General features: G+C 43.7%; 2 protein-coding genes across 2 annotated transcripts; one reads left to right on the top strand and one right to left on the bottom strand.

Annotated features, from left to right (window-relative positions):
* Nucleotides 1-72: 72 nt before the first annotated feature.
* On the bottom strand, nt 73-8,484 carry LOC125880682 (uncharacterized). Its single transcript, XM_049563386.1, has 5 exons — nt 8,331-8,484; nt 8,185-8,246; nt 7,966-8,082; nt 222-1,021; nt 73-146 (listed from the first exon to the last, which is right to left on the bottom strand). Exons 1-4 carry the CDS (start codon nt 8,351-8,353, stop codon nt 225-227), a joined length of 999 nt encoding a protein of 332 aa, XP_049419343.1. The 5' UTR covers nt 8,354-8,484; the 3' UTR covers nt 73-146; nt 222-224.
* Nucleotides 8,485-10,242: 1,758 nt separating this feature from the next.
* Nucleotides 10,243-11,848, top strand: LOC125880683 (uncharacterized). Its single transcript, XM_049563387.1, has 4 exons — nt 10,243-10,335; nt 10,438-10,499; nt 10,808-11,709; nt 11,788-11,848. The coding sequence occupies exons 1-3, from the start codon at nt 10,313-10,315 to the stop codon at nt 11,704-11,706; spliced, it is 984 nt and encodes a 327-aa protein (XP_049419344.1). The 5' UTR covers nt 10,243-10,312; the 3' UTR covers nt 11,707-11,709; nt 11,788-11,848.
* Nucleotides 11,849-15,664: the final 3,816 nt, after the last annotated feature.

Raw genomic sequence — 15,664 nt, 5'->3', positions numbered from 1 at the left:
GTGACGCCAGTTAGACATTTTGTTTCAAAGCAACATCCAAAAACTTCAGAAATCAGAGTTACAACAGTAAAAACAGCTTTAAAGAATTTATTAATTTCTGCACTTCTCCAAACAAGGTTCAGGAGGGCTCTGCCGAGCAGCTGCACCTGCAGGAAAGCAAAATGTCACTTTGAAGTAAAAGACAGGTTACTGAATAGTTTACACTTCAGTTTGCTTTTCACCTCTTAAACCTTCTTTCCTCCTTTGGGCCCAGCCTCTGGTGGAGACATGCCTGGTGCTTCAGTCTCAGCAGCAAAGACTGGTGGTTCAGGGTACTCTGGGGAGTATTTAGTGTGGGAAAGGAACTCTTGTGCTCGCTGGTAGCCATTTCTGGACTGGATGATGTAGGATGAAGGCGGCAGAGGGGGCAGAGGGGAAGTCTCACTCATGCTCTGCGGCATCTCGGCACTGGAGTCCCAGACACTGAAGTCTGGGAAATCACGAGATGGCATCCAGCTGCTGGGGTCAGAGAATGAGGAGACGGCTCCCCCTGCAGGCTGCATGGACCAAGGAAGGCCAGGAGAAGAGTCACCACCACCAGAGTTGTAGGCTACAGGAGCAGCGTAAGCATAAGAGCCGGCAGAGCTGGAGGCTGCAGGAGCACCGATGTAAGGAACAGGTCCGTCACCAAAGTCCATGTACCCAGCAGCAGGGTATGCTGGAGCAGCCCCGTACACTGGACCAGATGCCGCCCCACCTGAGCCCATGTTGACGTTTCCACTGGTGGCAGCAGCAGACTGAGGCTGCACAGAGAAGCTGGGAGTCTTCTTCCCATAACTTGGTGAAGAGGCTGCAGATGCACTGGGAGCTCCCACACTGGATGGGGACCGGTTTCCAGTGGAGGAGCTGGCCTGCTGGGGGGCTGCTCCAGGCTGCTGATAACTAACAGATGGTTGATACTGCAGGTTCACCAGAGGAGGGCGTGAGCCTCCAGATTGAAGGTTTCCAGCTGCAGCGTACACTGGACCAGATGCTGCCCCACCTGAAACCAGAGACAGATTGAAGCTAAATTTGTCCAGGAGAACACTGTTCATCCAAGGATTGTTTGGAGACTAACCTGTTGCAGGGAAAGTGTTGTCATAAGAAGGTCCAGCACCAGACACAAGGTTTGAGACAGCGCCACCATAGGGAACAGGTCTAAAGCCAAGCCCAGGTGTGTTTTGACTTGTTTGACCTGAAACACAAGTTGGATTAAACAAAACTTGAGCATGAGAAGGTGGAGAGTGAAGTTCATGTTAAACTTCTGAGCTAGTCTCAATATTGTTGGGAGTCTTACCGTCTTTTGGTGCAGGATAACCTGCACTGCTGCCAAAGAGCAGGAAACAAATCCATGATGACCTGTTCAAACAAAAATTCAGATTTTCTTTAAAAATCTTGACAAAGTAACTGCAACCATGTAAAGTCAAAATCTCTGTGACTCACCTCAGAATCAAACCAAGCACCATCCTGAATCCTCAAAGAAAACCAACACAACAGTTCAGCTACAGCAGGTTGAACTCAAGAGCTTGGCAGAAGCTTTGTGCTGTGACTGGCCTGTAGCTGCTCTGTCCTTATATACTTGTCCTCGCTGCTCTAATCAAACTGATTGATCACACCTGAGTCCAATCACTCCCAGTCAGTCCATGCTTCAGTGCTGGAGGTAAGCGCTAAAACATGGGCCGGAGTGACAGAAAAAAACTGTCTTTTGCACATTTGCGGTCACAAAACGCACAATCTCACCAGGCCTGCGCAAACTGATCGCCACATAACACAACTTCAACTTCAACTTTATTTTGTCCCTGGAGGCCAAATGGTTGTACAGCAAGTAAAACACACATAATACGCATGAATGAACACATTTCATGTAAAATGGAGGTTAAACCATGAAGCATTTTCACAGGTAGCTCTATCATAATTAAAACTATAGGAGACTAAGAATATATTGATTTATGGATCTGACAACATTTTAAATAAATCGGCATCAGATCAGAACAGGATGTGAGTGTTTCTGTGACTTCCTGTACAGACTCAAGGGTATTCAAGAGAAGGCTGAGACAAGGGCAAAGAGCATGGATACCAAGAGGCGAAGCTCAATAGAACGCCCCAAGAACCGGGAATAAAGGGGATGTGTACGCATGTCATTTTCACAGCTTATTACTGGACTGTCACTGGTGGCCTGTGTTGTGGGTGAGAATGACAGAGACGCAATTCCGACAACTTCAGGCAGCCGCCGTCCAAAAGTCCAAGCAGACCGCACCAAGCGCACTCCTTGATTGCCTGAGCGGATTTTTATCTAGCGCCCCTGCTGTCACCCTCCAGCATCGCAGCTCAAGTTACACTGAGCATGTGCAATCCCCCCGTGTTTGACCCCGTGTCTCAGCCTTCTCTTGAATAGTCTTGTACAGACTGAAGGCTGCTGGAAACTGTCGGGAAACTGTCCGATTTGACTGCAGCCTTTTCTCACCGCCTCCTGCTGCTTTCTTCTCCTTTCTTTTGCCGACTGGGCTGAAAAGACAAAGAAACATATTTCCAAGAAAGTCAAACTTCTCTTTAAAACTAAGCCTTTGACATCAGGGGCCTGTTGTTCGAAAGTAGAATTAACCAATCCAGGATAAGTGGAAAAGCGAGGCTGGACAAATTCCCCTCAGTCCATCCTGGCTTAACTGGTTGTTCGAACGCCAAGCCAGGCTGAGGAGGTGTGGCTTTTTCAAGCCAAGTGTAACTTATTCAGGTGAGTGCGCGTCCACGGCTTTCTTAAATAGACCCCGAGATCGATCACAGATTCACCGATGCAGCAATGGAGAGGCCACGTGCCGCATACTTCTCACCCAGTGAGCAGCGTCTCATCATGGACACTTATGAAGAGGTAAAACATATAATCACGAAGAAAGGAAACACTGCAGCGATAATAAAGCAGAGAGAGAGTGCGTGGCAAACAACTGCGGACCGACTGAATGCGTAAATAATCTAAAAATATACACTTGCTGCACAAATGAATCTGTCATAATTACAATTAAAGTTCCTTCCACAAATTAACAGTTGTACACTTCACCTTAAAGGTGAACAGTGGAAGTTAAGCAACTGCTGATTTGACACAAGCAGAAGAGCTCGCCCTGGATCAGAACCGAGCAGGCTGATGATGGAGGACGGAGGGGGGGAAACCGCCCTCTTCATACAAGCTACATTATTCCAGTATACTGTACATGGAATCAATCATTTTATTCATTCATTAATCAACCAGTGGTGTTATGTGGACTGTCTGACTTTGGATTGTCTTGCAGTGTAAGACAAATTGACAAATTAAAAGAAAAACCTTAAGGAAATTGGACTTAGAAATTAAGAAACTAGAGAAAGAAGTAAGTGACTTTAATGCACATTGTAAGCATGACGCAATTAATCAATGTTATTTCTCTCTTTTTCTCCACAGCTCAAAGCAGACAGTGACTGATTACTGCATTTTTCATTTAAATAAAATGAGGTCAAAGGATATTGTGGTTTCATCTTCATGTTTTCATTCATTGATGTAAAGTACACTGGAGTTATTGGGCCAGTTAGCTGGGAATATAATTTGGGAAGGTCATACAGTTATGAAACCTAATAACCACTAATTGTGTTAATGCCAAATGCACCTACTTGTATGTTTATTCCAACAATTAATCCTTTTATTGGTAAAAACATGTGCATGTCAAAGTATGCTTGGGCTATGACAAATAATGTTTTAAATGTTATATGTTTTTTTTTTTTTATTATTGTAGGCTTAATGTATTTTGTTCAAAAATGAGGCAAATACGTACATAAGAACATGAAATGACGGTAAAACACATCGATTTCCGATCGCAGTGACAGCTGACTGGACAGATAAGGCACCAGGCTAAACTAAGCCTGATTGTTAGCCTGGTTGGGACCAGGCTAAGTGCACAGAATAAATATCCATGGCAACATATGTGCCTCTGCTTTCGAACAACCGAATCAACGCTAAGTTAGGCCAGGAGAACCAACATATCCCGGCTTAATCCCTTATCTAGGTTTCGAACAACAGGCCCCCGGGCTCCTAAACTTTGTAATTATTTGTTGATGCAATCTGAAGAGTCACCCCTTTAAGCCCAGTATCCACTGTGTGATTTTGGGCTGTCCCAGATGAAAGATGACCAACATAAAAGAAACGTGGCGATATCTTTGGTCGTGGCTCTAAAACGGTGGTCCCACGTGACACAGTCAGAGGTTCAAGGATGGCTGTTGTCACGGTCTGTGATCAAAGACAGCCTGGGATAAAATTCTGACAGTGACTGCTGTTACCACCTACGTCTGCTAACCAGCCAATAGAAATGCAGCATGAAATGACGCACTGATCAGCGCTAAACCCAAACCAACAGACGGACAGCAGCTCGCCATGGAGGCAAAACTAAAGCGCTAAAAGAAATGTGAGGAAAACCTTGTGAAGCCTCGTGATGTGTCCTCCAGGTTTTGGCTTTATAATCTTATGGGACGCAAACACCACTCTCCCCAGTGAAAGTCTGTTTCTTGGACCCATCCACCACCTGTCCACGGACATTTGGTGCATTAACTGTCTCTTGTCCTGCTGCGTTCCACTCTGATGCCGCAGAGCGCTGTTAAACTGGCGGTGACCAGCTGCGTCTCATGACATTAAAGGATGGCTTTTTGTCAATGTCTGATGCTGCAAGTCACTGCCCAAGCGTCATAGTTTGACAACTTCAGAGTGAGACTGGGTTGAGACTGTTTAGTCCTACTGGCATTTGTCAACAGGACATGTCAACTGATACAAGTCTGATCAACTGAGACAGACTGACCCTTCTCAAAAGAACATTTGAACTTGCACGTTGTCCTTGTTACACTGGTAGCAGTTCCTTCAGGCCTGAGTGCAGACATTTTTCATTCTAACCTGAGTTAAGGCTGCAACCAAATGAACCACCAGTTACAGGGCACCAGGGGTCGCGTTGACCGGATATTCTCGGTCATTGACCGTTTTTTTTTTACAACAATGACCGGAAAATCTGAAGGCCGTCGGTCATTTTGACCGGTTGCAATCACCACCCCTTCCCACATGGCGGCGGAGTGCACAGCCAGTGGCTGCCGTTTTCACACTGCAGAGAAAAAGTCATTCATCTGCTTCATGTAGCGTTGCTGAGCCCTGGACAAAGAGCATGGACACCAAGAGGCGAAGCGCCGTTGAATTTTTGCCAACAGCCACTAGGGGCGCTGCGGTAGCGCTGCCGCCATTTTGGACTGTTGAGCTTGCTGTTGCGCCCAGACAACATGCAAGATGTCAAGGAGAGAGGAGGAAAAAAGTAAAAGAAAACAGTGTAGTGCAATTAACTGCAACAACTATCAGTGGAACAACCCGCACCTGATTCCACCGTTTCCCGAAGGATCCCGACAGGTAAGAACTCCTGAGGTGTAAGAGTTAAAGTGTTTTAATATCTCTCTCTCTCTCTCCATATATATATATCTATATAGATATATAGATATAGATATAGATATGGCCTCTTGAACCATTTATATCAGAACTGATTACTGCTTTAGCATTAAAATATATCATATTAAAATAGCCTATATATTATTATTATTACTGTCCCCTTACTGTACAAACTGTAAATAAATCTTCCTGACTATGTGACATCGCCATTAATGTGTTTCTAGTTAAAATATTGATTTTAGAGATGCCATCTAGGCCGTTTTTCTACGTTTTTTTTTTTTAAGTCTATATTTTGCTTTACAAAAACGTGAAAAAGCAGCTGTGACCAAGCTATCACGAGGTGAGTAGCACTGTAAGCATAATTAATAGCGATATACTTAAGTTTGTCTGTGTGTTTTTGTATGCAAGCGGGTCTGCTGCGGTCTGCTGACAGTCCAAAATGGCGGCGGTAGGATGAAACCATGGGCGAGTCTGTTGCTATGGGGCGTTCTATTGAGCTTCGCCTCTTGGTATCCATGCTCTTTGCCCTGGACACACCAGACGCGTAGTGCCGCAGAAGTTGACTGTCCACAGATGCAGCGCATTTCTCCTGCACTCTCCACGCCGGTTAAACATCGACACCACTCGTCTGTTCCCGTCAGTACTCGTTTTTTCACTTCAGGTCATTTTAAACATGGGTAAGTCCATATTTTGTTTTTTTAATAACGTAAAAAATTATAATTTGTCATAGCATATCCATGTATTGAGCGTGTTGGATAAACACTGGGCATATTGTTGACCATTTTATTTAGGCCTGTGTAGTTATGTCTGTAGGCTCGGTGACACAAAATTAAAAAATGGTAATGAACTGATTAGGGTATTGAAATGTGTTCGGTTATGCACTGTTGTAAATTCTAAACAATATTTTATTGCTCACATGAAAAACAGACCAGATGTCAAACTGAAACACTGCATCTGCGGGTGCTCCGCTCTGCGGCCTGTGGACAGATATGGGCGCCGATTGAAAACTGCCTCCGCTGTGCTTCCGGTGTGTCCAGAATGGCATGGGTGTGTGGATCTCTGTTCTGTTTTCGTTCCTGTCTTTAATGCACACTTTAACTTGCTTGGATTTATTACAATGAATGAAGTCTTTGAATATCTTAAGGAAAATTAAAATGATAGTAAATAGATTGACTGGATTTTTATGACCCTGTCGGTCAAAATGACTGGCGACGAAAAAGTCGAGCATGACGTCTCCAGGGCACAGAAATTGGCATTTGAGTTGTCCCAAGCCAGTTTAGCCCGATTAAACTTATACATATGATTCCTTTGAAAAGGCTCAGCTAGTTTGAGATTTGAAGGTCAGGAAAGTCAAATAAAGCCAACAAGAGTTTAGTTCTTAGACTGAACCCTTCAAATTTTAGAGCTGCAGTGACAAGACATTTTGTTTCAAAGCAACATCCAAAAATAACTTCAGAAATCTGAGAGTTACAGCAGTACAACAAGAGCTCTTATTTTTAAGAATTTATTAATTTCTGCACTTCTCCAAACAAGGTTCAGGAGGGCTCTGCCGAGCAGCTGCACCTGCAGGAAAGCAAAATGTCACTTTTGAAGTAAAAGACAGGTTACTGAATAGTTTACACTTCAGTTTGCATTTTACCTCTTTAAACCTTCTTTCCTCCTTTGGGCCCAGCCTCTGGTGGAGACATGCCTGGTGCTTTGATGGTCTCAGCAGCAAAGACTGGTGGTTCAGGGTACTCTGGGGAGTATTTAGTGTGGGAAAGGAACTCTTGTGCTCGCTGGTAGCCATTTCTGGACTGGATGATGTAGGATGAAGGCGGCAGAGGGGGCAGAGGGGAAGTCTCACTCATGCTCTGCGGCATCTCGGCACTGGAGTCCCAGACACTCAAGTCTGGGAAATCACGAGATGGCATCCAGCTGCTGGGGTCAGAGAATGAGGAGACGGCTCCCCAGGCTGCATGGACCAAGGAAGGCCAGGAGAAGAGTCACCACCACCAGAGTTGTAGGCTACAGGAGCAGCGTAAGCATAAGAGCCGGCAGAGCTGGAGGCTGCAGGAGCACCGATGTAAGGAACAGGTCCGTCACCAAAGTCCATGTACCCAGCAGCAGGGTATGCTGGAGCAGCCCCGTACACTGGACCAGATGCCGCCCCACCTGAGCCCATGTTGACGTTTCCACTGGTGGCAGCAGCAGACTGAGGCTGCACAGAGAAGCTGGGAGTCTTCTTCCCATAACTTGGTGAAGAGGCTGCAGATGCACTGGGAGCTCCCACACTGGATGGGGACTGGTTTCCAGTGGAGGAGCTGGCCTGCTGGGGGGCTGCTCCAGGCTGCTGATAATTAACAGATGGTTGATACTGCAGGTTCACCAGAGGAGGGCGTGAGCCTCCAGATTGAAGGTTTCCAGCTGCAGCATATACTGGACCAGATGCTGCCCCACCTGAAACCAGAGAGATTGAAGCTAAATTTGTCCAGGAAACACTGTGTCCATCCAAGGATTGTTTGGAGACTAACCTGTTGCAGGGAAAGTGTTGTCATAAGAAGGTCCAGCACCAGACACAAGGTTTGAGACAGCGCCACCGTAGGGAACAGGTCTAAAGCCAAGCCCAGGTGTGTTTTGACTTGTTTGACCTGAAACACAAGTTGGATTAAACAAAACTTGAGCATGAGAAGGTGGAGAGTGAAGTTCATGTTAAACTTCTGAGCTAGTCTCGATATTGTTGGGAGTCTTACCGTCTTTTGGTGCAGGATAACCTGCACTGCTGCCAAAGAGCAGGAAACAAATCCATGATGACCTGTTCAAACAAAAATTCAGATTTTCTTCAAAAATCTTGACAAAGTAACTGCAACCATGTAAAGTCAAAATCTCTGTGACTCACCTCAGAATCAAACCAAGCACCATCCTGAATCCTCAAAGAAAACCAACACAACAGTTCAGCTACAGCAGGTTGAACTCAAGAGCTTGGCAGAAGCTGTAGACAGAAGCTTTGTGCTGTGACTGGCCTGTAGCTGCTCTGTCCTTATATACTTGTCCTCGCTGCTCTAATCAAACTGATTGATCACACCTGAGTCCAATCACTCCCAGTCAGTCCATGCTTCAGTGCTGGAGGTAAGCGCTAAAACATGGGCCGGAGTGACAGAAAAAAACTGTCTTTTGCACATTTGCGGTCACAAAACGCACAATCTCACCAGGCCTGCGCAAACTGATCGCCACATAACACAACTTCAACTTCAACTTTATTTTGTCCCTGGAGGCCAAATGGTTGTACAGCAAGTAAAACACACATAATAGGCATGAATGAACACATAAGAATTTCATGTAAAATGGAGGTTAAACCATGAATCATCGAAATCACCTGTGAAGCATTTTCACAGGTTGCTCTATCATAATTAAAACTATAGGAGACTAAGAATATATTGATTTATGGATCTGACAACATTTTAAATAAATCGGCATCAGATCAGAACAGGATGTGAGTGTTTCTGTGACTTCCTGTACAGACTGAAGGCTGCTGGAAACTGTCGGGAAACTGTCCGATTTGACTGCAACCTTTTCTCACCGCCTCCTGCTGCAGCTGCCTGCTCTCATCCACTTTCCAGGCAAGGTGCAGTTCATCTCAACCGAGCCTCATGTCACCTATCCTCGGTTTGCAGCAGCTAGCAAACACACACACACACACACACACACACATACAGGCACACACTGCAGTATATAGTGACCACAGAACTTTAGGTTATTTTCAGACATTTCAAGAATATTTTTCGGACATGTTATCAACATTTTTTTTATTATTATTATTGTTTTTGTTTTTTTTTAAATATATTTTTTGGATATTTTTTAACATTTTTTTCTGATGTTTTTTGGTATTTTGACATTTCATTTACATTTTTTTGGACATTTTAAAAATGCATTTCAGGAATTTTATCAACATTTTTTTCAATGTTTTTTTTTTACATTTTTCAAAAAATATTTTTTGGATATTTTTTTCAACATTTTTTTCTGATGTATTTCGGCATTTTTGGGACATTTCATTTACATTTTTCTGGACATTTTAAAAATGCTTTTCAGACATTTTATCAACATTTTTTCAGACATTTTATCAACATTTCTTTGGAAATTTTTTAAATGTTTTTTTTATTTTTTACATTTTTCAAAAAATATTTTTTAGATATTTTTTCAACATTTTTTTCTGGTTTTTTTTTTTGCATTTTTGAGATATTTCATTTTTTGGACATTTTTAAATTGCTTTTCTGACATTTTGTCAACATTTGTCTCACATTTTTTCAACATTTTCTTGGGCATTTTCTTAATTTCAGTATCGATAATAATAATTTTATTAATTTTAGTAATGTGAGCCTGTATGTTATGCTCCACAGTTGGAGAAGTAATAACCCGTGCAGCATCCTTGTGCGCTCAGTATGAGCAGCTGTTGCATCGTAAAGTCTGCAGACATGAAACTTGGTGTCGTACCCAAGTTTATTAGATCCATGTTGCACAGTGTAGCTGCACTAAATTGCGTCTTCATTTTATGTCTTGCTTTTCTGTTATTGTGAAGCACTTTGTGATGACAACTCTAGAAATGTTAATTTTATGTCACTTTATATTTAATTACATTTTATACTTAAATGTCCACTTTATTTATCTGACAGCTTATGAGTTAATTAAGATTAGAACACTCACAATGTGGTCACTGTGTTCCACCAGTGGACACAGGCTGCAGGCACTGATTGGGCTCCAGGTGTCATTAATGAGTTTAATTAGAGAGCATGTGTTGCACCAATATAAGACCAGAGGAGCCACATTCACCTCACAGCTCAGAGCTTCTGTTGATCTCAACAGGCTGCAGAGGACGAGTCAAACATGATGTACGGACTGTGTTTAAGGTGAGTTAAATCAGTTTATACAATATAACAATGATTGCTCCAGTTCTACTTCAGTGTCAGCTTCTGGGGGATTAACTTTGTTCTCCTGTCTCTACCTTACAGGGTGTCTTGGATCTGTCTGCTGCTGTTCAGCAGTGGTGCTTGTTTTCCTGCAACAAAAGGAGGTGAGTTTTTTTTTTTTTACTATCTAGCAGCAGATTCCTGACCACACAGATGGTTCAAAGGTATCCAGAATTAATTCAATGGCTCTTCAGATGTTGTGGAAATGTGAAGAAGTCACAAACTGATTTTGTCTCTGGTGCCATAAATCCTTAAACTACTTTGCTGAGAAATGCTTAAAGCTTCCTGAAATCTGATTCAACTAGTTTAGAAAATACAAGTTTGAACCTCTAATTCCTACTCAGACACCAAGTACTTCAAAGAACTTCCTGTATTGGATGCAGATGCTGACTGACCTTGACTGCTTGTCCAGACTACAGGTATCCCTACACCTGGAGCTCTGGTGGTGGTTCAGCTCCTGGATCGAACCTTCAGTCCGGAGGCTCACGCCCTCCTCTGGTGAACCTGCAGTATGAACCATCTGTTAGTTATCAGCAGCCTCAGGCAGCCCCCCAGCAGGCCAGCTCCTCCACTGGAAACCGGTCCCCATCCAGTGTGGGAGCTCCCAGTGCATCTGCAGCCTCTTCACCAAGTTATGGGAAGAAGACTCCCAGCTTCTCTGTGCAGCCTCAGTCTGCTGCTGGCACCAGTGGAAACGTCAACATGGGCTCAGGTGGGGCGGCATCTGGTCCAGTGTACGGGGCTGCTCCAGCATACCCTGCTGCTGGGTACATGGACTTTGGTGACGGACCTGTTCCTTACATCGGTGCTCCTGCAGCCTCCAGCTCTGCCGGCTCTTATGCTTACGGTGCTCCTGCAGCCTCCAGCTCTGCCGGCTCTTATGCTTACGGTGCTCCTGCAGCCTCCAGCTCTGCCGGCTCTTATGCTTATGGTGCTCCTGTAGCCTACAACTCAGGTGGTGGTGGTGACTCTTCTCCTGGCCTTCCTTGGTCCATGCAGCCTGCAGGGGGAGCCGACTCCTCATTCTCCGACCCCAGCAACTGGATGCCATCTCGTGATTTCCCAGACTTGAGTGTCTGGGACTCCAGTGCCGAGATGCCGCAGAGCATGAGTGAGACTTCCCCTCTGCCCCCTCTACCGCCTTCATCCTACATCATCCAGTCCAGAAATGGCTACCAGCGAGCACAAGAGTTCCTTTCCCACACTAAATACTCCCCAGAGTACCCTGAACCACCAGTCTTTGCTGCTGAGACTGAAGCACCAGGCATGTCTCCACCAGAGGCTGGGCCCAAAGGAGGAAAGAAGGTTTAAGAGGTGAAAAGCAAACTGAAGTTAAGCTGTCACACAACAGTGATGTCCTCACAACTAACATTTGGCCTTCTTGTGTTGCAGGTAACTTGGCAAAACTTCAGCCTTCCAGAACTGTTTGAAAAATAAAAATTTAACATGAAACTTGTTTGCTTGTCACTTAGTTCTTGTCACCCACACATGGATTCAACTTGTCTAAATGTGGAATTCAGTTTATTTAGATCAGCCAGACATCTGTAGACACAAGGTATCGATGTGGTCTTGAGATCCAACCATTATTTTTACCTTCGACCCCATTGGTCACCAACATGGAAGACTCTAGCCATGAAACTTTGCAGCCCAAGGATGAGGTGGCAGCCTACTGGAGTTCAAGACACCCAAGGAGGATCCTTTTGAGATTTGGTGGCGGAAAGAGCATGAGCACGCTAACATGTTTCCTCACCCCAGCATCAAGCACAGCCAGTGACAAGACTTCAAATCTGCTGGATCTGTATTTCAAGAATAGAGTCTTAGAGTTAAGCATATCTTGCCATTTTGACAGTTACACTGAAGTTATCGACTCAGTTTACTTGACACTGAGAAATCATTAGCTGCAGCCTATGAGAATCTAAAACATCCAAAAGCCACTGACATTTCACAGCATTTTGATCACCTGACCTGCATGTACCTAATTTGAGGGTCCAGGAGAGGTAGAGCCACAAATGTCTAAAAGGCACTTCACATAATGTAAAGCTACTCTGATCAGCTAGATTCACTTGACAGCAAGGAACCCTTTCAGAACAGTGCCAATGAATGTCTGAAGCATTTTGATGTTTTACTTGTTGAGTGGTGATCTCTGCGAATCAGTGAACAGACATGTTCTTTTTTTCCCCACTTCAAGTGATAAGTCAAGCCACTGACAGGTGAAGTGAACATCATTGAACATCACGGGAAACCATGGGTTCTGACATTCAGGTGAATGCCACCAGACAAGCTCCAACCACCTGAACACCAGTGCAGACCAGGTACGCCCCCCTCATGGCAACAGCACGTGGCCCCCCAACAGGACAATACGCCATGCCACACCACAAAAGCTGCTCAGGAATGGTCCGAGGAACGTGACACAGAGTTTAAGGTGTCAACCTGTTCTCCAAATTCCCTGGATCCCAAATTGATCAAACAACTATCTGAAATTATCTGAAACTATGGCCATGTTTAATATGAACATCCAACACTATCCAACAGAAAATATGGAAATCAAAACAGGTCCCCTTTTGAAAACCCTCATTTTTTTTTTTTTTACTACAGACTAGATCTTACTATATAATGACGAAAACTGTCTGTGTGTGTGTTCCATGTTTTTCTCCTCACTGACTTGGTCAATCCATGTGAAATTTGGCACAGTGGTAGAGGGTCATGGGAGGATGCCAATGAAGCACTATTACATCAACTGGCCAAAGGGGGGCGCTATAGCAACCCATTGAAATGTCAAACTTTGAATGGGCATATCTCATGCCCTGTATGTCGTAGGGACATGAAACTTTGCACAGAGATGCCTCTCCTCATGAGGAACACATTTGCCTCAAGAACCCATAACTTCCGCTTATATAGATTTTCTGCCATTTTGAATTTTTTGAAAAACACTTCAAATGGATCTCTTCCTAGGAAGTTTGAGCAATCTGCATGAAACTGGGTGAACATAATCTAGGGAGCAATATCTAAAGTTCCCTCTTGGCAAAAGTTGGAAAACTTCCTAAAACTGAGCTTCTATAAGGCAATGAATATTGCGGAGGGCGTGGCTCATCACATAAAGGTGTAGAACATCTCAAGGGTTTCACCCATCACCACGCAACTTTGTAGGCATATGACCACACATAATCTGAGGGGACCCCTCCATTATTGATAGGCATTCATAGGCACTGAGGATTGGCCTAGGTAGAAGGTGACAAAGCTACTAATGGGTATGGACTAGTTGGTTTAATTTTAGGCCAGTCTCAATTTTTCACCAAAATAAGCTAATTTCACAGTTTCACAGAATAAAGTGACTAATAAGTAAGCAGCCAACTCAGGCTCAGTCAGATCAGAACAATCAGTAACACCAAATGACTAAAGACCAAACACGGGTCAGAACTTAACAATGCAGCTTAATCAACATTGATGAGGGGAAGCGTGTTAGAGTTCAGTAACCTGTTAGAAATGTACGGCAGCACATCATCGGTCTTTTTTTGTTCTTTAGAAACTCCTGAGTCTGACATAAAGGCCATAACAGTCCAGCAAATAAGCAGCTTCTTATCTGGTAATATCTCTTTCAGCAATTTTCTGCTGTTTGTTTGTCTCACTTTTTTTCTTGCAGGAAACTGAATGACTGAACCTTCAATTCTTAGTGAGCAGATTGTGCTGACTCATTGTGGCTGTCTGGAGATCCTGTCAGGTAGCGGTGAGAAGAGGGAGCGCCTTAAAGTTCCAGACATCCCAGAGGAGACTTTTCGCTGGCTTTTATCGGCTCATCAAAATGCAGATCAGACAGGAAGCTTGAATCAAATCTGCTGTTCCTACAATGAAACAAAGAGTGTCCTTATTTATTCTTGTGTCTCTGTCATAAATAGAGACTTCTAATAGAGACAGTTTACACAATATAATGATCACCTGATTCTGGCTGAAATACGGACAAGCTTCTTCTGTCAAGCCACAAAAGTCCAGGGCTCATGGGAAATGGTGTTTGTTAATGGCTGTTAAACATTACAGCAGATTTTTGCTCTCTGAAGACCTCTAAAAAAAGACTTACTTTTAGATACAAAGTCATTATTTTAAGATAAGAATGACAAGATAATGACAGGATTTTTATGACTTCTCTCAAAAAGACGACTTAGTATTTCAAAATGACAACTTGGTGTTTAAAAGAAATGAGAAGATGACTTATTTATCTCAAAATAATTACTTATATCAAAACAGTGACATAGAATCTCAAAATAATGACAAACTTTCTCAAAAATAAACACTTGTCTAAAAGAAATGTAAGTAGGTATGTAGGTAAAGTATCTCCTTATTGTGTGTTGAAGTTTTCTGTTTTCCATCACACTGGTGAAAATGAGCTTCTATAGAAAACAACAGAGAAGATCAAGACGAGAACTGACTGAACTCAAAAATGACAAACAAGAACAATGACGGCAAATCAACAAACAGAAGTTCAGCAGGTTCGTTCAGGTGATGGTTTTGACAAATAGCATCTGTTTCCTACAGGATGAAGTGAAAACGTCTTCATGGAGGACTCAGTGAGTACAGACGGCGTGACGCTGACGGAAGATGGCACATGTTCAAACAATCTGTGCTGCTGTCAGTCTGACTGACAGGTCTGCTGCAGCCAATCAGACGACAGCCTGACATTTGGATGTAAACCAGTGAACAGACTGTCAGAAATCCACAAACAGAGTACAGTTCAATAATAAAGACATCAAATGTCACGGCTCAACAACAACAACAACAAGCTGCTCAGATTATGTCATGTTGAACACTTTCCAGAATTAGAAATAAACCAAATGTCAATACTGGTTTTGTCTGAACACACACGAGTCTTCTATCACAGACATCAGAGTATAATTTAAAGGAGCAGTGACGCTCAGAGCAGATCTATAGCCCTTTTTGGATCGGAACTGTGCAAATTTGCAGGAAAGCCCAATCAGTCTTTTTTCAGCATTGGCAGTATAAAAACAAAATCGGGGAGTGCAGCAAAATGCCGCCTACCTACTTTTGTTTGTACAGAATGTGCCTTTTTCGGGGCAATGGGGGGCGTGAGCAAGTAACAAAACGTGTAGCTCATCGTGTGACGTAAACAGTGACGTGGGAGGGAAGCCGCGGCTGGTCAGTCCTTCGGCGATTCTCTCATAAGCCATTCTTCACCGTCCCCGTCATCTGACGGTTAATGGACTCTTCATTTGCGAGGACAAGAAGGGCGCGCAATTCCTTGTCTCCCCAGTTGCTCATC

The sequence above is a fragment of the Epinephelus fuscoguttatus genome, linkage group LG20 (genome assembly GCF_011397635.1).
Source record: "Epinephelus fuscoguttatus linkage group LG20, E.fuscoguttatus.final_Chr_v1".
Lineage (NCBI taxonomy): Eukaryota > Metazoa > Chordata > Actinopteri > Perciformes > Serranidae > Epinephelus > Epinephelus fuscoguttatus.
The sequence above is the reverse complement of the archived record's forward strand: the minus strand, read 5'-3'. Positions and strand labels throughout refer to the sequence as shown.

Coding starts and splice junctions, on each gene's coding strand:
- LOC125880683 (XM_049563387.1), top strand. CDS start 10,313: ATGATGTACGGACTGTGTTTAAG. Junction 10,336..10,437: donor ATGTACGGACTGTGTTTAAG/GTGAGTTAAATC, acceptor TCTACCTTACAG/GGTGTCTTGGATCTGTCTGC. Junction 10,500..10,807: donor TTTTCCTGCAACAAAAGGAG/GTGAGTTTTTTT, acceptor CTGCTTGTCCAG/ACTACAGGTATCCCTACACC.
- LOC125880682 (XM_049563386.1), bottom strand. CDS start 8,353: ATGGTGCTTGGTTTGATTCTGAG. Junction 8,083..8,184: donor TTATCCTGCACCAAAAGACG/GTAAGACTCCCA, acceptor CTTGTGTTTCAG/GTCAAACAAGTCAAAACACA. Junction 1,022..7,965: donor CAACACTTTCCCTGCAACAG/GTTAGTCTCCAA, acceptor CTCTGGTTTCAG/GTGGGGCAGCATCTGGTCCA.